At 47.0% G+C, this 21883-nt stretch overlaps 2 protein-coding genes across 3 annotated transcripts in view; one reads left to right on the forward strand and one right to left on the reverse strand.

The window, feature by feature from the left end:
- LUZP1 (leucine zipper protein 1) overlaps nucleotides 1-6361 on the forward strand; it is a 63487-nt gene extending 57126 nt beyond the window's left edge. For both annotated transcript variants that reach the window (XM_014586524.2, XM_006145159.3), the window contains exon 4: nucleotides 2314-6361. In XM_014586524.2, the coding sequence (XP_014442010.1) occupies nucleotides 2314-2469 (156 nt within the window). In that variant the 3' untranslated portion in view covers nucleotides 2470-6361. The remainder of the gene's footprint in view (nucleotides 1-2313) is intronic.
- A 2235-nt stretch (nucleotides 6362-8596) lies between these two features.
- Nucleotides 8597-21883, reverse strand: part of KDM1A (lysine demethylase 1A) — a gene marked incomplete at its 5' end in the record, with an annotated part of 91646 nt that continues 78359 nt past the window's right edge. Inside the window, 6 exon segments of the mRNA XM_014586525.2 lie at nucleotides 8597-9083; nucleotides 9807-9953; nucleotides 10312-10439; nucleotides 12055-12169; nucleotides 12579-12766; nucleotides 14458-14590. Of these exon segments, the coding sequence (XP_014442011.1) occupies nucleotides 8898-9083; nucleotides 9807-9953; nucleotides 10312-10439; nucleotides 12055-12169; nucleotides 12579-12766; nucleotides 14458-14590 (897 nt within the window).

Here is a 21883-nt window from a genome sequence, read left to right on the forward strand (position 1 = left end):
GGAGATCCTGCCCCGGCGGCAGCCTGGAACCACTCGGCAGGCATGGTGAGCCCCATCTCCTTCCCGCTCTTCGCCGCATCATCTCCCTTTATCTTTCCCTCCCCCTTTTCTCCCTTTGCTTTTTTCTTTTTTTTTCCCTCTGCTTTGACCCATGTGACCCAGGATTTGGGGAACTGTGAGGCTGGAAAATTGGATAGTTCAGAAAACTGAGAAGCAGGTGGGTTTGGCATGACTTTAAGGTGCTATTACAGAGGGCCGGCCACACAGTGCAGTGGGGCGCTGCACAGAGGATGCGGGCTCCCACTTGGCCAACTAGGGAGTAAGTCCTGGCCCCATTGGCTTGAAAAGCTTGCTGGGTACATTTGTGCCCAGGTTCCTGACTGGAGGATTAGAGGGACGGGATTGTTTTGGCATGACCAGGCCCTGTTGAGGGTGCTTTCTCTCTCTCTTGTGCATGTGTCTTCTGGCGCTTAAGAAAAAATCAAAAAAAGGTGTAGCTGGGGCGTAGCGGCAGTGTGTCCACTGCCGAGATGCCGTCCTTCCCGGTCTGGGACCACATAAGCCCCGGCCTTGTTTCCCCGTCCAGTATGATTATGTGCCTGTAATCCCAGTGACTGCAGAGATGGAGGCAGGAGGATTCTGAGCTCAAGGGCAGACTGGGAAGCAATGGTAGGACCCTAAGAGAAAGAGTCTGGTGGCATGCACCTGTGGTCCTAGAGACTTGGGAGGCTGAGGCAGCCCTTTAAAGAGGAGGAGGTAGTGCTTGGCAGAGTGCATCATGACTTTCCAAAATCCCTTTTCCGATTTGTCTTCTCCATTTTGCCCACGTATATGAAGGCAACATAAAAAGGAAATCTGGCCTCTGTTGTCTTGGTTCACCAGAGCAACCACAGGGGCTCCATGATGGCCTCCGTCATGGAGTGCAGCCAGAGCACAGGAGCCAGCTGCAGCTGGTGGCAAGTGCCAGGTGAAAGAAGGGAGCCTGGAACCCCTTCTGTAGAGAACCGAGCCAGGAGTGGGAAGCCAGCCAGCCCCTGGTGCCTCGGGTAGCAGGTGTGCAGCGTGCTGGCCTATAGGGGAGGAGGAGAGCTGGGGCTTACACTGGCCTGCTTTTAAGCTCTATACCTAGGTGTCACTTTTTTAGCCCCTGACAGCTGTCTAGCCTGTCATATCGTCAATCTGAGGGCAGAGCTGGTTCCGTATGGCCCATTATGGGATAGATAAACCCAGAACTGCCAGCCTTGTTTGAGCATCTGAAGAAGCCCCTGGGAGTGTCTTTTAGCTGTGGAACCTGAGATTATGAAAAACAGCTTGGACCTAGATTCTCTGCTCCCTTTTTAAAAGACAGGTGACTGCATATTAACTTAGAAAGCCCCATAATTCTTTACAGAGTACTTACACTTAACAGAGTACTCTCCTACCCACAGCTCATTCAGTCCCCTGAAGAGCCTTAAGAGAAGATAGTGTCCTCGTGTCTCAGACACAGAAGCGACAATCAGTGCCTTAGCTTAGGTCACCCAAGTGAATGGAAGAACGAAAGATGGATTCCAAGATTCCTGTCTCTAAATCCAGTGCCTTTTCTACCCTGGTGACCCTTTTTTCTTATTTGTACTTTCATTGTTCTTTGATCTGCCTTTTCCTGGGGACTAAGGAGAATTTAAAAAGGCAGAATTCTAGAAGAGTAGGGAGAAAAAGCAGAATTCTACAAGGAATAGGGAGATGAGTATTTAGGCCTGTGACACTGGACATCTGAGAGGAGAGAGAAAGGATGAGGGATAGGCAAGGGACATAAAAGAGAGGAGGCAGGTGGACTTTGTGGTATACTGCCAGAAAAGTCATGGGGTATTCTTGTTTTTCTCTGTAAAAATGCATCATGACTTTTTTGACTACCCAGTAGTTGAGAGGCAGGAAGTAGAAAGGAACTGTCCAACCTTCTCAGTGTACTCTCCTGCCCCTGCCCTACCCAAGGGAGGAGCTCTCACCCCCAGACGTATGTAGCCTGCATGTACAGAACTCGAGCACAGCTGGGCCTGGCCCAGGTGCCCCATACTCCCAGGCTCGCATCCGTTCCGTTACGAGCCTCCTCGTCTACCCTGATGGTGCCTGGAGCCTCGGAGTTCCGAGCCTCCCGATGTCTCAGGAGCTTTGACACTAGCCCGTACTTGGACAACAGTGTATCTTGGCAGCACGCTGTGGTCAGGCTGGACTATCTGCCTCTGCCAGACTGGGAGGAGCCACTAGGGCCAGGGGGAGGATGTCTTGTTCCTCGCTATGCTCTCCTCCACAGCTCACTTTTGTCATTTACTGGCACAGGAGGAAGGTGAAGACTGCACACTCAGTGTCTACAGGCGACTGCACAGCTCCCTGGAACAGTCTGAAATGCCCGTGAAGCAGGGGCTACCAGATGCTGGGCGAGTGCGGGTGGAGGAACGATTACGGCCAGCCAGGCCCTGCGCTGAGGAAAACTGAGCCAGCTGGGCAAGTTCTGCTGTCTCCTCCGCCCTTCCTCTCAGCTCTTCCACGTTCCTGCCCTGTGAAGGATCCAGCGAACTGGACTAGGCACAAGGCCTCGGCTAGGAGACCACGGTAGAGAGCTGGGCTGTAGCTCAGGTAATTTTTGCCAGTTGGCTGGAGGCGGTCAGAAACGACATGCTGGACAGTCTTCCAGTCCCAACCTTCCCTGATGCATGAGTCCTCTCTTCCTGTCACTGTCACCCAGGTAATATAGTCAGCTCTGGCCCCTAATGGGGACAATACAAACCCTCCACATGACAGCAACCAAAAGACCTCTGTTCCTTGGGCTGTTTCCGTATCACAGAGCAGCCCCTTCTGTGTGGTTAATGTCCTGACTTCTCACTCTCCTCTCTGTATCCAGTTCACTCCTTATCTGCTCTGAGGGCCCAAGTCCCCACTGACTCAACAGTCATCAGCTTTATCTGGGGGGCTTCAATCCCTTTCCTCTGGAGTTATCAGACTTTCAAAACAGTAAGATTTGTTCTGCCTTTAAGGGACTACATGAGTACCCTTTAGATTGAAGCTTCTGACCTGGCCCCCTGGCTTACCATTGCTCCGTGGGGGCAAGCATGCAGATACCCACTGGAATGACATCACTGCCCCCCCCCTTCTGCACACCTTCCAAAGGCACCTGGCAGTGCACAAGCTTTATGCACCTCCTTCTCTGGGTACCCGTAATGCTGCTGGCATCGCCTACTCTTCATCCTGTGGCTAGAGACTTCAGGCTGACTTCATCGCTTCCACTTTGGCAAAATCCCTCGATTAAGCTGGGCCTGACCCAGCATACTCTGCCTTCTAGGAAGTGCCCAGCAAAGGGGAAAGCAGACAGGAAGAAGTGACTTCCCTTAACTCACTCCACAAGCAATAGCCCCACGACAGGCATGGACCATGAGAATACTCCCTCCTGTTCTTCCTCCTTCATCCCCCACGAAGGAGGTATCGCACTTTACCAAGCTGATGCATTCCTGCAGAAGGGCCCATACTGTCTCTAAGTCAGCTGTCGTTACGGTGACTTCACTGGAGGAAAGGTGACATCCCCATCGAGGGCCTCAGGCTTACACAGTTCAAACTGCGGCAAACCTTTCAGAAAGCCACACAAAAATACTAGTTACACCGATCACGTGGGGAAGTTAAAAACAACTGTGTACTCTTGGCACTGCTTTTCCTAGAGCATTCTCAATACAAAGGGAATCCCCTTTCAGAGGCTACTTTTATGAAGCGTGTCTTCATATCAGAAGAGAGCATTAGACTAGGAGTCTTGGGACGCTTCATTTTTATTCATGGCTTTATTTCCGTGCTGTATGATTTTGGGTGAGCCATTGTCCTCTTGGAGCCTCCGCTTCCTTACCTGTAGAATGAGTTCTTTGGAGTGGGTGATCGCTAGGGCTCCAAGGCCTTTAGAACCTGGTATTCTAAGGTTCTTGTTTTTACTATCCAGTGTGGAGTGATTCTTGCTTTTGAAAGTGTCATCTACGTGGATTGGGGAACGTGTCTTTCCTCTTGCCCTCAGTTGTTTGTCTGGGCCTTATATGCTGTATTGGGTCATCAGAAGTCATGACACATTTTTGCACAGAAAAATACATTGTGACTTTTCCAGTGACCATTTGCCCCATGTTTTAATCCCATGGGGATGAGTTTAGAGATGTTTCTTAGGTCTCAGTTTTCTAGTCTGTAAAGAGAAGGGATTAGTCCAGATGGTCTCCAAGGCCCTTTGTGGCACCAGCCTTGACCAATGCCACACGGTATCTTTTGGCTTTAGAACACAAGTCTATATGTGTCCGTCCCTGTGCCTCTCCTGTGAAATTCTGCTAAGAGGAGTCAAGGCTCCCTAGAGAGGACTTTCTTCTCTGCCTCCCTCAGCGTGCGAACCAGCATTCCTCCCTCCCTGTCTGCAGTCACTGCAATTCTGAGGTGCCCCAGGGAGCACCTGCTTTACTTTCAGACACACGTGTATCTTGCTCGGATGTCTGTTTTCCGGAGTTTTGTCAATCTAAGGGCATGGCATGTGGCTTGCCTGTGCCCTCCACATCCCCACCTCAGATGTGCAACTTAAGATGCTGTTTCCAAGACTTCCTGCTGCTTCTCCTGGTCACTGGCTCACTCAAGGCTGCAATCACTCCCTCATAGCCTCTCTGCCATTCTTCACTGATCGGCAGTCCCGAGGGTTCCACGGAAATTGACCTCTGTGGTGGTCAATTAGAGCAGAGGAAACTGAGTCAGTGGCTCTTCTCTGCTGATGGAAACAAGGACGCCAAGTCATGCCTAAAAAGATCTCGCCAATAATTCTCATCTTCAGATTTTGGAGCCTTGGATTCTGGTGCTGTAGCTCCTGGTGCCAAAGTCTGGACCTTTCCACATCTCAGCAGCACCGAGATCTGCTATCAGAATGCTCTGTGGAAGAGCCACAGCTGTGGGGCCCTTCACTAGGGCTGCCATCTTGAAATATGAGTGCAATAAGGTTTGATTGTAACAATTATTTCAGGATATTTTGTTTCTTTAATCTGTACACTTTCTAAAACCGCTGTAAAAGAAATTTTATTTTTAAATGTCCTCAGCATTGCAGAAAAAAACATTGTAATAACAAATGAAGGCTGGAGGCACTGTTCCTCTGGACTTCAAAATGCTGGCAAGGCTGGCTCTCAGGCTGGCTTTTAAAGGTCCAAAGTTAAAAGGCATGGTTCTGCAAAGCAACCAAGGTGTGACTGGACCTAAGCCTAACAATCAGAGATCTAGAGGGAGCCTCTGAGTTAAGGGGATACCCGGTTGTTGAATAGTTGTCTAATGAAGCCAAATATTCCTACTGCCCCAGCCAACAAATGATGACAAGCCACATCGACATTTCACTGGCAGGTATACGAGTGGGAGGGTTTCCGGTGAGGCTGGAGAGCCTGGCACTACAGAGCTGCTGGGCTGGAAGAAGTAGAGATGGCTAAATGCTAGGAGCCAGTCCCTTCCACCTGCTGCTTCCTGTCTCTTGCCACCCTGCTACTGAAATAGCCAGGCCAAGCTGCAGGGTGGTGACAGAGCGGCTGTGGCTGTTGGCTTCTAGTAGCGGTGAGAGTGGAGTCACGGACTCCACATCAGCTGCAGACAAGCTTGCACGTAAGTCATCCTCTATGGGGGGGCGGGGGTGGGGTGCTATAGCATTCTTGGACTTGTCCTGAGGCAGTTTTAAGTTTTAGTTATATTTAGTCAGTGCCAAGTGCTACCCCTTCCCAGAAAAGGAGTAGGGGCCCAGAAGTTCGGTCCCTGGCTGCCTTTGTTGGCGAGGGTTTATTTTTTCCTGTTGTTACTATAACAAGACTGCTTTGGAAGAGCTGCTTTTAGGGAATATCTTTTGAGTACCCCAAGTGGGGAACAGGGTTCTCCTCAAAGCCTCACAGCCAAGATCATAGGAAAGGGGCCCTATTTTCCTGCTGCTTCACAGCTCAGAACATGTACTGAATGGAATGTATTTTTAAGAGAATAAAGTCTATTTTTTTGTATCTTAAAGATTGGGAGGGCTAGGAAGGTAGCTCTCAAATAAACTGTTATTGCATTACAGGCCCCCTTGCTGGGGGTGTCAGCCTGTCAGCCCACACCTACTTGCTCAGGCAGGTGCTTTGGTCTCACCCCTGCTCCTTGGAGTCTAGGTGCAGCAGCTTCTACATTCCTGCCCCAAGCACGGGACCAAGGAGGCCAGGACCTGTCGCTGGAGACCAGGGCACAGCCATGAGCAGCAGCTCAGGGCTCCTGGGTGCATGTGTATAGTTGAAGCTGCCTGTCTGCATGTATCCTCCGGCTCTAACGCTCCCTGCTGGCTCTGCAGCACAGTATGTAACCAATAAAGCTCCCTAGTTTCCACATGCCCGTGTGACTCAGTGATGCGGATTTTGTTGATGTCATCTCCACGACAGCCATTTCTATGCACTGGGTACGGCCAGTACATTTCTCTGTTTTTGAGATAACCTCATCAGTCATTGATGCTCTGGAGTCTGGAAATGCTAGCCACAGCTTGGAAAATGACAAGCCTGGTACCAGTAAACCGAACTAGAGTTAGGTCAGCAGCTGTTTCTGGGCTATGTTTTCAGGCTTGTCTGATACCGCACAGAAAAACCAATCTGTCCCTCAAGCTGCCACTTGAAAACAAACACAAACTTCAAAGCACTGCCCTCAGGACCAGGTGCCCTAAACCACCCCCCTCCCCCCAAGAAGTGATCAATGTCAGTGGTGGAGCTGAGATTCGACCACAGCCTGTGCTCGAGTCCCACCTCTACAGCACAGTTCCCACCACCTGCTCAGATCCTAACGTGTGCAATTTTTCCACTGCTGTCACCTGGCCGAGACTAGGGAAAAGACCCTATTTTTGTCCCTTAAATCCTTCTAAATAAAACCTCATTGAGGATAATTATAAAGAATCAGCTAACGGGGGCCAGCAGTTGGCATAATGGCCATGTCACTGGACTCCCATGTAGTCGACCACAGTTCGAGTCCTGGACCCAGTGGCTTAAACTCACGTCAGGCGCGTGTGCGTGTGTGCCCGAGATCCCAAGAGGAGAATGAAGAACGGATTGCTGCATGGCCATTCCCCATGGGGGGTGATTTCTCGCTTTCTGTCTTTCTGTCTCTGGCGAGTGCACATGAACTATAGCAAAAACCTCTCCAAAAAAAAGAATCAGCTAACAGTAAAACCTGACTTCCATAGCAGATTATTTATATTCACTTGTAACATAAAACTATGTTTACCTCTTGGGAAGGACAGATATTGTTCCCTTTTTGTTACAAAAATATTTTAACCAGGCCAGCTAGCACAGTGGTTAAGCACTGCAGGAGGAGCCCAATTCCACATGGGCAAAAATGGTTCAAATCCTGGCCTCAGTGGCTTGAAAGAACATTCCAGATGTATGTGCATGTGTGCCCCAAATCCTAATGTGATGGAGGAATTGAAGAGAGGGGATCATGGTGTGACCATGCCCCAGTATGGGCAGGGTGGAGGGGCTTTCCGTCTGGTGAGCATCCATGTTCTACACCCCCTCCCCTTTAAAACTTGCCATAGGGTGTGTGTGTGTGTGTGTGTGTGTGTGTGTGTGTGTGTGTTTATGTAAGTGACCATGCCACAATCCCTCTTCCATTCTCTTGGGATCTGGGGCATGCATATGTGTCTGGTGTGTGTGTGTTTTTTCCCCCAGACTACTGGGTCCTGGACTCAAACCACACAGTCGGCCATGTGGCATCCAGCCACCTTAACCACCACGCCATGGTTGGCCCCTTATTTGCCTTCTGGTGATTTTTAAAGTTTTTAACTTTAAAGGGCAAAAAGAACTTTGCAGATATGATTAGGATTTTGAGATGCGAGAAATTATCCTTAAATGCAACCGCAAGTATCTTTAGAAGGGGGAGACGTTAAAATTGGATTATACAAGAGAATGCAACATGATGATGAAGCAGAGACTGGGGTAATTCATTTGTTGGAAGAAGGGGCCACAAGCTAAGGCATATAGCCAGCCTCTAAAATAGGAAAAGGCAAAGACACGGATTCTCCCGAAAGCCTCCACAGTGAACCTAGCTCTGCAGACCCATTTTACTTTGGTCACGCAGAACTTAATGAGAAGGTATTTCTGTTCTTTCAGGTCACTACATTGGTGGTGGTTATATACCAACTCTTACTTAAGCCCTTGAGCTTCTTACGTAGCACTTCCCCAAAACTTAAGCCAAACTTGAACAGAATTGGAAAGCTAACATATTCCCATGGAGAGAATCTGAGGAATAGTCAGAACGGCCTGCTGAAGGCCCAAACTTTGTCTCAAGCCTGATGCTTTGTCTGGAAAATCATCCCAAGTTTTCTAGCATCTGTACTCAGGACGATGACACCTGATCACAGTGAAGACGCCCAGCCCCACTGACCAGGAGGCCCACTGCATCTGACACCCCCAGCAAGTTCATCTTCTGACCTGACAAAACCATTTTCGTCCTTTATATAAGTCCTTAAAAATGAAGAATAAATCCTGAGAAAACATATGTATTACTTTGACAACCAAAATAACACCCCTATCCTGAATACAACTCCAACCCAAAAGGGAAACAAGGGGGAAAAAAAGAGGACTAATTTTATATGAAGTTTTATTCTCGAAGTATAAAAAAACCACCACACACCAGAAGACTAAGATGTTACGTCACGGCACTTGCTTGCCTCAGTCTTCATGAAGACAATTCCCCAGGTAAGGGGACAGGTTCTTCCCTACGCTCCAAGTCACTTAGATGAGGCAAGCCCCTTAGATCTGTTGATCATGGGCCTCGATGCCATGACGGGCGTTTCTCAGTGGAATCAAGTATTGCTATTGGAGAGCTTTGCTTACACAGCAGAAGACACGCACATGGGCCTCCTCTCGTAGACTGCGTCTGTCTCACATGCTTGGGGACTGCTGCGCGGGGACACCCGGAGCTGCCTGGCGAGGCAGGGTGTACATGGCTCCCAAGAACTGGTCCGCAATCCTCCCTGCTTCTCGCAGCCCACTCAGTAGAGCACCATGGACTGTAGCTGGGTAGTTGCGGATTGTATGTTCTCCCGCGAAGAAGAGTCGTGGAATTGGCTATTTCAGGAAAAAAGAGGAAATCAACAGCTGTATAGTAACACCTTATTCCAGTTGTGTTTGACTCACCGAATTCCTGTTGACCTTGAAGGCTGACCTCCCCAGTTACTAGTCCATTATTCTAACAGAAGTCTCCCTTACTAGTGTTTGCCTAGAACGGACAGAAGTAGAACAGGGACAACAAAACTCAGCCCAGCCTCAGTTCTAAGGTGATGCTTATTAGTTGCATCTGTTCTTACTGTTCTTACTGATCAGTTTACTGAACTCAATTCTAGAACTTCCCTTACCTCATGTACCTCAGAACCGCAGAGAGCAGAACGCTTGTTCTTACTCAAGAATACTTTCTCTCGCCTCCCAGTCCAGGGCAGGCCTTATTACTGAGCCACACAGGCTCTGGGCTGTGAAACTGAGCAATCTTCCCGCTCTCTGGAGCAGCGGTCTTATGAGCTACTATAAAATGAAGTGTGATTTAAAATATTTTGTTTTCTAAGGGACCAAGACTGAGTAAGGAAAAAAGTTACTGACTTATACTCTGGATTCTGCGTTTGGCATGTAGGCTGCCCAGACGTAGAAAGCAGACTAACACTGCTCTGTTTTACTCTGCTCCTAGTTATCTGAAAGGGCCCAACGATAAAACCACTAAAAAACCAATGACATCATGTTGTACCCTGAGATCCTGCCTTGTCCCAAATAAACCCAAACAGGGTTTTGCCCGTTTCTCACCTGTGGGGCACCTGGGATCGAAGGGCCAGGAGTGATTGGCTGAGCCATCAAATCATAGTCATTTCCAGATGACCCTGCAGCTACGTAGGAATAGGAGCCCCGGGCCCAGGGATCAGCACGCCAGCGAGACACCACAGTTTCCTTGGGCTGAAGGAAAAACCACGTGCAAAAGTCGTTACTGGACAGTAAGGGACAAACCAGTCACCTGTTAAAGGTGGAAATGCAGTGGCAATTGGGAAGGAGGTGAGGATAAGAGAGAGGGAACAGGTGGAAGAGCTAAGTGATGAATACTGCTGCTTTAAATACACTGACTTTAGGTGGTGGAGGGTAGGGGTCACGTCTCTGACCCACAGGCAGGGGAGAAATGTGAGCCACAGCCTCCTAAAAAGCCCTCCAGTATATGATGTAGAGCGGAGCTCCAAACACTGATAATCAGGGGAAGCTACGAATTTGGACCCTGGTTTAGTCTGAACCTAGACCCCTGCTCACCCACCCACCTACTTACCTGGGGCACTGCACTGCTACCAAAAATCCCTTTGAGAATGGCCAAACATCGGCCAACAATCACGTCATCGCTTATGTTTTCCATGATGCCGGCAGCTTCTCCTGCTACTAGTGCCAACAGTATTGGAGCTGCGGAGACAAAGACAACTCCAGGGTTTTTCTCCAGACCTCTCGGTAACCTTTATCAGGTCCTACCTATTCTTGGTGTTCTGAAATCTGGGGACGAGACACAGCATCATTCACACGCTACAGCAAGTTGTTCCTGTAACAGCAAACTGAACTAAATTCCCAGAAGTCAGCCAAAAAGGAGTTGGCAGACTAGTGAATAAGGCGTGCTTGTAGGCACTTCACGCTTAGATCCTCACAGAATACGGCAGAGTTGCTAGCAAGAGGTAAGTGCCCTGTATTTGGGCATGGAAATCTTAGCCCTGCTGCCTTGGACAGCTCCGTGACAACGGCTACATGCCTTCCAGCTATCCCAGGCCCATCTTGCCTCTAGACACCCACCTGGTGACTGTTTATGCAAGAGACTTATGTGCTAGGCCCAATATGAGATGCTGAGGCTATAAGAGATGCTATGTACTACATCAGAACAGAGAAGCACTCCCACCGATACAGAATCAGGAACTGCGATAAGTTATTAAGAGAGACAGACACAGGGACTTCATGTCGAATCTAGGCGATGGGGGCGTATGTATCTGGAAGGCCTCTCTGAAATCTTGCCAGCTGAAGCCCTGAGGCTGAGTAGAGTAAGCCAGGTTGAAAGGAGAGAAGAAAACACAGCAGCCCAGGCCACAGTACACACAGGCCCCAGGCAGAAAACGCATGGCAGGCCCAGGATTTGACAGCAGCGAGTACGCTGTAGCCTGGGAAGGAGGGGGGTGGTCAAGTGGGGGAGTAGAGATGGCTAGATTATGAAATCTTAGGGCCATGACGAGGAGTCCTTCAGCAATGGAAGCCATCAAAGATCAAAGTAAAAGCAGCAGCAGCAGCAGCAGCAGCTACGGCAATCACCCAGGTGAGGGGAGAGGCGTGGAGGGGAGCTGGGCGGGGAAAGGATGCCAACAAGTTGGAGAGCTAACGTGACGCCAGCACTGACAGGACCCGATGGCCGGCAGGGGAGAAGGCAAGAGCGCTGGGCTGTTGTCAGAACACGTGATGAGGTACAAAGTGCCAAGAACCATGGAGGGACGCCAAGCTGGTTAACTGATGCGTCTGCACTGTCAAGGCCGTGCCCCTCGACGGCCGTGCGTGTCTTACTGTTTTACACCCTTTTCTTTGAATGAGGTAGGGTATAAAATGCTTTTAATTGTACCAAGAGTTCAGAGTAGCCCAGTTACAGGAGAAAATAACAGGAGGCAGGAGTTTGATCTAGCTTTAAGGAAAGTAATTGCAGACTAAGGACAGTCAGATACAAAAGGATGAGAAGGAACATGGGCTTCCCGTCCTGGGATGCCTCCTGGGCCTCTCCCTCCTGGCCGAGCTGACTCCCCTTTCCCCGCACTCTTCCTCAGAATCTGGGACTGCCTGTCACATTATTTCCTGCCTGTTCCGAGGCCACCTGCTTCCTGTGTCCTACTAGGTGGTGAGCTCCTTCAGAGCAGGTTCCTTTTAAATTTTAGAAATAGATTGTTGAGTTAATGAAAAGATAATGAAGGGCATGTAGATTTGAGAAAACGCAGAATACCCCTAATTCTGTACTTCTACATGTATATGAAAAAGATTAAAACTAGAAAGCAGTTACCTTTATAGAGGTTCCAGAAGAGGAAGAGCTCACCCCTGCTGGCCGTTGTACTGCCGACATGTCCGAACAGATTAACACTTGGATCCCAGAATACTCGGTCAAAACACAACACAACCTACCAGAAGGAAGCAGCACGTGAGATGGTGACAGGACCCTGATAACAGGGCCTTAAGCATAGCTGCACTCCACAGGAAGTACTTCCTCAGACTTATTAAAGTCATTTCTCACTGACTTTCAATATAAGCCCAGAAATCCTTATCAAGGTGTTACTTAACGGCGACATTTATGACCCTCTTTTTTTGCCTTAGCTTTGCGAAATGACTCCCATAAGGCTAAGTCCAATATGGATACTTTAATGAATGAATTAGCTGTGGGAAGAGTAAGTGGACAGGCCTCAGAATCTGAGACCGGGTGGTCGGGAGCACAGCCAGGCGCGCACAGCGCAAACCCTCTCCTCATAAGCAGAGGACAGCCAGGCTGGTATCCGCAGTCGGGTCTGCAGAAGAGGGGCCTGGACAGGTTACCTTGTTTAGGTTGCCAAACCCCATCCTCTGGACCGCAGATGTCTTCCACTCAGGCAGAGGTGGCACAAACTGAACGGCTGGGGGCTGCTGCTTCAACACGCCCAGTGGAAGGGTGCAGAGCACGGCGTCGCATTTATAAATAAAGGTTTGACTTGTGGAGCGGGTGTTCACGGCTATCACTTCACACCCTAGAGAGTTGGTGGGAGAAGACCTGATTGGTGACGAGGGCGGTGCGGAATGGTCAGTACGACCGGCCTACAGCGCTCTCCTCCGATTCTGACTGCATGTCCCCGAGATAGGCTCTCGTGCATTTTTCATGCACGGGAACTGAGGTAGAGGTGAAGGAGCTCAGCTAAGGCCACATAGGCAGGAAGTGCCAGCACTGAGACCGCAGAGCCGGCCTTGACCTGTCACCCCTTACCACCTTCCTCTCCTGGTAACACTGGTGACCATCTGGGCTAATGAAAGGACTTACCATTTACCAAAGTTAAGCAGCTAAGACCCAAATCAAGAGTAAGGTGTCCGCCCCCACAGAAACAATGCCTTCCCATGGCGTGTGCTGGCTGCTCGTTAAGCCCACGGGAAGAATGCTGCCAGCAGACAGCCACGCAGCTATGAGGGCTGCAGGCCCAGGTGTGGGCACAACAGTGACACAACTGGACCCGGACCGGAAGGGCCCTGTTGGGGTGCCCCTCTCTCTCTCACAGAAGAGACAGGTAAACAGATAAATAACACAGATATAGGGACTAAAACCATGAAGCATGGCATCTGTGGGAATGCACCTAGTTATGCACTGACCTTAGGAAGGGTATTGGAATTATATTAGTCTTATTTTTCCTGATTTGCACTTTTATAACGTCGACTTACTTGTCTACACTATCTATATATATGTGTGTATATATGTCTGCTATATAGTGGGTCGTCAGAAGAGTCATGACATATTTTTTTGTTTTCCTATCCAAAAATTCATCATGACTTTTTAGATGACTGTATTTACCTGTATCTATATATTTATAATTTATACACACACACACACCCTCAAAATAGATATGAGAGCTCAATACCTGCTCATTTTCTGTGGCTATAAAACCAGGGGAAACAGTAAAACTAGCCTCCCTGGCCCACATACCTACCTGCACAAGGCCGCGATCTCCTCGGTGTGGCCAGTGAGAAGCGACCTCTGAGGGGAAGCTAAATGACAGACTGCCGAGGTCGTTTGTGGTGGTCTCAGTAACTTGAGGAAGGGGCCACCGAGAGAATGACTGACTGACTCTCCACTTGCATGCCAAGCAAGGGCCTCTGGAGAGGGAGGTAACAAGCTAGCTGAAAGTCAAGGCTGCCATTCCAAGGCATGTGGACTATGGGTTCTTGGTGACCCACAGAACTGTACGCTGAAATCTGCAGTCATAATGACAAAACCCCATGGGATTCAGAGGGCAGACATACTAGCTCGAGTACTCCAGGGTGGGGACCAGTTCACCTGAGTATGAAAGGCCAGGATGGATCCAAAGACCAAGATGCAGGTGGTGAAATATGAGGGGTGGGTCTCACTGGAGCCCAGGGGCCCAACTCTTGGTAAGAATGAACATCCATACTTAACACAATGATATCAAAACTCACTGGCTATTACAGTAATACTAAAGTAGTTCTTGCCTAAAACTCCTTAATTTTTCTGGTTTATAAAATGAGAGGTGTAGAATCTCTAGAGACTCTCTAGCTCAATCTCTGTAAATACAAAATTCATGCTTCAGAGTCAGAGATTGTAAGTCATTCCACTGGGAATAGGTCTGATATTCTTGCTACAGTTCATACTTAACAAAATCCAGTTCCCTATTTTAGGGGAGGGTCTCTTACCTCCCCTGTGAAGCAGGTGACGTACCTGAAGCAGTGTAGCGAACCTGTCGCACTGCTGTATTCAGCTTAATATCAAGGCCTTCTGCTAAAGCCACGGGCACGCATGAGTAGCCATTCCTCACTGTCAGGTGGCTGCCAGTAAACTCGAAGTCATCATCCTAAAAAGGAGAGAGAAGCATACATTTCCATGACTAGCACGAAGTTGACCATAACAACAGTGAAAAACACAAGCTTAAGGGACCAGCAGTTAGCATAATGGCTATGTCTCTGGACTCCAGCGTAGTCAACCGTGGTTCGAGTCCCGGACCCAGTGGCTTAAACTCATGCCGGGTGTGTGTGTGTGTGCGTGCCCAAGATCCCGAGAGAAGAATGGAGGAGAAGGGACTGTGGTGTGGCCATCCCCCCTGGGGCTGATTTCCTGCTTTCTGTCTCTCTGTCTCTCTCTGGCAAGTGCACACGCCCTATAGCAAAAAAAAACTCTCAAAAAACCCCAAAAAAAACAACAACAACAACAACAAAAGGACAAAAAAACACAAGCTTATGGAAGGAGTGAACATTGTAAGGCAGAAATTAAACAACAGTCACTACTCATTAATGGCTGCTCACGGAAACGGAAGGAAAAAGAAAAAAACACAAAAATGTCCCCAAATTGTTGGGAGTTTCTTTTGTCCTGAATAGCTACGATACAGGACACTCATGGTCAGCTGTATTGAAGGCATATGTGGCTCTTGCATGCATTGAAGAGTGGTTGGACAGCAGATTCACTATCCTGTAACTGTCACTATCCACTGTCGTTTACCTGAGAGAAGTGCACACGCCCTATAGCAAAAAAAACTCTCAAAAAACCCCAAAAAAACCAACAACAACAACAACAAAAGGACAAAAAAACACAAGCTTATGGAAGGAGTGAACATTGTAAGGCAGAAATTAAACAACAGTCACTACTCATTAATGGCTGCTCACGGAAACGGAAGGAAAAAGAAAAAAACACAAAAATGTCCCCAAATTGTTGGGAGTTTCTTTTGTCCTGAATAGCTACGATACAGGACACTCATGGTCAGCTGTATTGAAGGCATATGTGGCTCTTGCATGCATTGAAGAGTGGTTGGACAGCAGATTCACTATCCTGTAACTGTCACTATCCACTGTCGTTTACCTGAGAGCAAATCAGTTTTCCTTTCCTTTTGGAATTCATGACAGAGCACGTGACAGAAAGAGACGAGCATCTCCAGAGGCCCAGTCACATCACAAGTGCCTCCTCCACTCTTTTAGCCCCTGTGACCTCGGACGCTCAGGCATATGCGTGGCATGTTCCAGGCTGACTGGGCCAGGGATTCGACCCACGAGGAGCTCAACTGTGGTCCAGCTTCTCTTGAGTGCGTGTTCCTGCTGGGCCACGGAACCTGCCCACAATCAATTTTTCTGCCTTTTTTAGGTTTTCACTATACTTTGTAGGTTTTGTGTTAGCTCATTGGAGAGAGACAAGGACTGACAGATGGAGGGCAAGCGAGAAATCAACCTCCCAGGGGGATGAACACAAAATAATCCCTTTTCTTCCAGTGTTCTCAGGATCTGGGGCATGCACACACGTGCACTTAGCATGATTTTCAAGCCGCTGGGTTCAGAACTTGAACTGTGGAGTCAGCTATGTAGGATCCAGTCCCTTAACCACCCTGCTACTTTTGGCCCTTATTTTGATTTTAAATTTGCCATAGGACATGCTCGCTCACTAGACAGAAAGAGAAAGTGAGAAAATACTCCCTGGGGGATTATTTTCAAAGCACAATCTTCTCCCCCACCTTCCTCCTAGGATCTGGGGCACACACACAAACACACACCCCTGGCTCGCAGGCCCAGGACTTGACCTGCTCAGTTGGTCATGTAGGATCCAGCCGCCTTACAGCTGTCCCCCACAATCAGTTTTTATTCTTTAAATTTACAGTTATGGTTGTGAGAGATTTCCACAAAGAAAGTCAATAAACTGATAGTCAATCTAGAATTATAAAGAGTAGCCCGTGAGATAATCCATACTGTAAAGACATCAAGATTTGTTCTGAAAGTTAAGAATCCCCAAAATGAACATAATTCTTTGAATTTACTGACAAATTTTCTATGGAGGAAACTTTTGAAGGCTAGTCATATGTCAAAACATGAAACTCTTGGGAAAAAACATACTCTGCTTAGATAAAAATATTAGGCTGGCTGCAAAAGTCTCACTACTTGGTGACAGACTCATCTCCTTATCAGCTAGAATCTTCTAACACTACTACAAACAGATGCATACTGGAGATTCAAATGATAAATCAATGCCTAGAAGAGTCTAATTCAGTGTAACATGAAAAAACATAAAGGAATTGGGAATTCTGGGAGATTTTTTTTTTAGCACTAACAAGTCCAAATTTGACTGCAATTCAAATACTGGCCATACTAAAGACTCTAAGGGTAGGGCTGGCCTGGCGGCCAACACAAGGCCAACTCATGGTTCACACTCTGGCCCTGATGGCTTGGGAAACATGCCGTGCTCCGGTGTGTGCATGCCTAAAATCCCAACAGGAGAGAGAAATGGAGGGGAATAACTGTAGCAGGACCACTCCCCATCAGGTGGTAACTTATACCCCATCACCACCCTGCAAATGCATGTGCCCTCTGGCAAACTGGAAACAACAAAATATGGATGATCTAAAAATTAAGACAATTTTACTATGAAAATGTATAATGAAGACTAAAATACATAAGTGAAAATGCAGTATTTACTTTTATATAATCTATCTATCTATCTATCTATCTATCTATCTATCTATCTATCTACTTATTAGAGGTTTTTGCTATAAGGTGTGTGCACTTGCCAGAAAGACAGAGACAGAAAGCAAGAAACCACCCCCCAGGGGGAATGGCCACACCGCAGTCCCTTCTCCTCCATTCTCCTCTCGGGATCTTGGGCACGCACGCACATGCGCCCGGCATGAGTTTAAGCTACCGGCTCCGGGACTCAAACCGCGGTTGACTACATGGGAGTCCAGCGACACAGTCATTACACTAACTGCTTTTATTTTTTTTTTAACTTTGCTATAGGGCATGTATGTTCACCAAAGAGACAGAAAAAGAGAAAATGAGAAATAGCTCCCTGTGGGGATGCCCAGCCACAATTCCTCCTCCTCTATTCTCTCAGAATTTTGGGTGCACGTGCACACACACGTGCCCAGTGTGTTTCTCAAAAAACTGCTAGGTCTGGGACTGACCTGGATCCTACCTGCCACGAAGGATCCAGCTACCTTAACCACCATGCTACTGACTGACCCACTTTTATAAAGTCTTTAAATTTGGCCAAAGCCTCAGATTTAGAGATGAGTCCATTCAATGTTGAAGAAGTTCTCTGATTTCTTACTATTTGAAGAGTAAATCACGGGATCGGCAGGTGGAGTAGTGGTTAAGGTGCTGGACTCCCATGTAGTTGACCATGGTTTGAGTCCCGGACCCAGTGGCTTGCAACTCACGCTGGGCACGTGTGCATGTATGCCAAAATCTCAAGAGGAGAATGGAAGAAGAGACTGCAGTGTGGCCATCCCCCTGGGGGGTGACTTCTCACTGTATGTCTCAATCTGTTTCTCCGGTGCATACACATACCCTATAGCAAAAATCTCTCTCCAAAAGAAAAAACAAGTAAATCACAATTAAAACAAACTTAATAAAAGATGAGTAAGCCCTATAGAAGGAGCACTGTAGTTACTGAATGTATAAAAAATTAAAATTTTTTTAAAAAAGGGGGGGGACTGGGTATAAAGCAAAAAAAAAAAAAAAAAAGGAAGAAGAAAGAGGAGCACTATAAAACACTGCTGAAAAAAATTAGAGCAAGCCTAAATAAATGAAGAGGTATATAATATTCAACAATTAGTAGAATCAGTTAGTTAGGATTATAATTCAGAGCCAGCCCCATAGTTAAGGAAGATAGATGCCACACAGCTGATCCAGTAAGTTTGAATCCCTGGCAGCTTGAAAAACACACCACGTGCATGTACATCGGAGTCCAAGTCCTGATGGGATGGAGAAGATGGGACTGCAGTGTGACAATGCCCCACGGAGGGGTACTTTCTCCCTTGTTCTCTCTAATCGCTAGTGAGAGCACATGCCCTCTGGCAATTAAGAAAAAAGATGGTAATTCACCCTAAATTACTGAGTGATTCAATGCACTCCTAATCAAAACCCCAGAGGGTATTTTTTTTGTAGAAACTGATATCCTACTTCTAAAATTTTTATGAAAATCAGACCTAAAATAGCCAAAATGATTGGAGAACTTACAGTTCCTGGTTTCAAGGTTACTCTAACGTAGCGGTTATTAAGACTGTGATCCTGGCGTCTGGACAGAAACGAGCAGGAAAGAGCAACCATAACAGACACACTTACACAGCCAACTGAGCAACAAGGTGCCCAGACAGATGAAGAAAAGACGGTGCTGGATTAATTAGATAATCATTGGGAAAAATATAAACCCTAAAAGCCAGCAGGTGGTATAGTGGTCAAGGCTCTACATACCCATTTGGTTGACCACGGTTCAAGTCCTGGACCTGGCACCTTGAAACTCATGCAGGGCGTGTGTGTGTATGTGTGCATGCCCACAATCTCAAGAAGACACTGGATAAGGGACTGTAGCATGGCCATCCCCCCCAGGGAGGATGGAGAGAATTTCTTGCTTTCTGTCTCCGTCTCTCTGGGAAGAGCATGTGCCCTAAAGTAAAAATTTCTCTCAAAAAAAAAAAATATATATATAAAAAGTCTAAAAGTTTATAAACAATACTTCATAATATTAAAGACTTTTGCTCTCTGAAAGATATTACTTAGAAAAGGAAAAGGCAAGTCAAACTAGCAAAAAATATCTGTAAAACATCTGACAAAGGTCTTCTGTCCCAGAATTAAAGGAGCATAATAAACTTTTAGAATTCAACAAGAAGAGACAATCAGATTTTTTTTTTTTGAGAGGTTTTTGCTATAGTGCACGTGTGCTCTCCAGAAAGAGAGAGAGAGACAGAGAGACAGAAAGTGAGAAATCATCCCCTGAGGCCAGCGGGGATGGCCACGCCACAATCCCTTCTGCTCCATTCTCCTCTTGGGATCTTGGGCACGCATGCACACGCACTTGGCATGAGTTTAAGCCACTGGGTCCGGGACTCAAACCACGATTGACTACACTGGAGTCCAGCGACATAGCCATTATGCTAACTGCTGGTCCCGAGACAATCAGATTTTGTAAATGGACAAAGATCTGAACAAATATTCCTCTGCAGACATGCAAATGGCTGAGGAGCACACGAAGACCAGTCACACGGGAAATGCAGATACCCCGATGTCCCCGACAATTACCAACAGTTCACAAGCTGCCATCACCAGGTGCTGGTGGGGTGTGGAGCAGATAGAACTGTCACACAACGCGGGTAGGAAAGCAATCTAGGAAACAGTTGGGAAGTTTCTCATCAAGTTAAAAACTACTCTTCCCATAAACCCTGCAGTTTCGCTCTTAAGTATTACCTGAGACAAAGACGTGAACATTGAGAGCAGCTTAATTGATAGCCAAGAAAAACGAAAAACAGCCCAGATGTTCTTCACTGAACCAGTGAGTGGATAAACAGTCTGCGGCACATCCATACAACAGAATTCTACTAAATAATAAAAAGGAACAAAGCGGATAGATGCACAACAAAGATGAATCTCAACAGCTTCACGTGAAGTGAATTACGTTGCATACAAAAGGTGATATCCTCTGCATTCCAATTTGTACAGAACAGTAAAACAAGCAAAATGATGATGACAGAGATCAAATCTGTGGGTACTGAGGGCTGGAAGCCAGGAGACTTGGGATTAGTTACAAAGCAGCAGGACAGAACTTTCCAGGGCAATGGAAATGTTATGTTTCTTGACTGAGGTGTTGGTTTATGACTCAGTTTTCCAAATCACCAAACTGTTCACTTAAAACAGGTGACAATCACACTGGGTGCATGCGTGTGTGATCCCGGGAGCAGAATGGAGGAGAGATATGGCATGGCCACATTCTCTCTCAGGCAGGCACACCCCCCCCCCAACATGTGTGCTTTAAAACCTCTTTTAAAAAAAGGAAAAAGAGGGATCAGCAGTTAGTGTAATGGCTATGTTGCTAGACTCCCATGTAGCTGACCACAGTTCGAGACCCGGACCGGGTGGCTTAAACTCACGCCAGGCACATGTACATGTGTGCCCAAGAGTCCGAGAGGAAAATGGAGGAGAAGGGATTGCGGCGTGGCCATCCCCCCAGGGGGTGATTTTTCGCGTTCTGTCTCTCTGCCTCTCTCTGTCTTTCTGGCAAGCGCACACGCCCTATAGCAAAAACCTCTCCAAAAAAAAAAGAAGAAGAAACAAAAATAATAATAAAATTAAACAAATAATTCTTGAAAACACACACACACACACACACAAACAGTTTTTCTTAAGGGTTCTCTGAAAGACACAAGCGACAAAATAAACAAATCTTACCTGATCCCAATGTTTAAGGGAGAGGGTAGAAAGAGGTGTAGCATTAGCAAATTCAAGATTTGCAAAATGCCAATCAAGTATTTGTCTGTCTCTTGAAGAAAGATATACATCACTACAAAACAAGAACATGGGAATACAGGGTATTATTCAGAGACATTACCACTATTCTCTTTTTTGTAAGAAGTATTCATTTATTTAGTTTTATTATTATTTTTAACTTGAGCAGAGAGAGACAGAGAGAAAGGGAAAGTGAGAAAGGAAGCTGCCAGGCCCGGGACTCAAACCGCAGTCCATCCGGTGGGAGTCCAGCATCTCTAACCACCATGCCACCTGCTGGCCCTGACATTACTACTATTCTTGATGAGCTGATGGACATGTCTCGACAACTGTACGGGAACCTAAGTCAGGAATGGTACCTTACACAAAGAAGTGAAAGTCAGAATATAGGATCTTATCCCTTTTATTATAAGTCTCTTTATCTCTGGTGCTTACAACAGTGCCGTATTCACAATATAAAGCGAACTGCACTAGCCTCGTTTGTCTGAAAGGAAGATTTCTTCACACTCAGTCACGTTGCATTATAAAAGCTTATTCACTGTAAAGATTTTTTTTTCAGGGCCAGCATTTGGCATAGTGGTTAAAGTGCTGGACTCTCACATGGCCAACTACAGTTTGATTCCCGGACCTAGCTTGGGAATCATGCCAGGTACATATGCATGCACGTCCAAAATCCCAGGAGAATACAGAAGGAACTGTGTGGTGTGGCTACCCCCCGGCTCTCTGGTGAGCACACACACTCTATGGCAAAGACTTTAAAAAAAAAAAAAAGGCAAACAGTATCTTTATATTTTGAATAAAGCATAAGCTATTTTTTTAAAGAATAATCTTTAAAACTTTATGTATTATTTTTGATTTTCTATAGGGCACATGTGCTCAACAGAGAGAGAGAGAGA

This window comes from Tupaia chinensis, unplaced genomic scaffold (genome assembly GCF_000334495.1).
Source record: "Tupaia chinensis unplaced genomic scaffold, TupChi_1.0 Scaffold000146_1, whole genome shotgun sequence".
In the NCBI taxonomy this organism is placed as follows: Eukaryota; Metazoa; Chordata; class Mammalia; order Scandentia; family Tupaiidae; genus Tupaia; species Tupaia belangeri.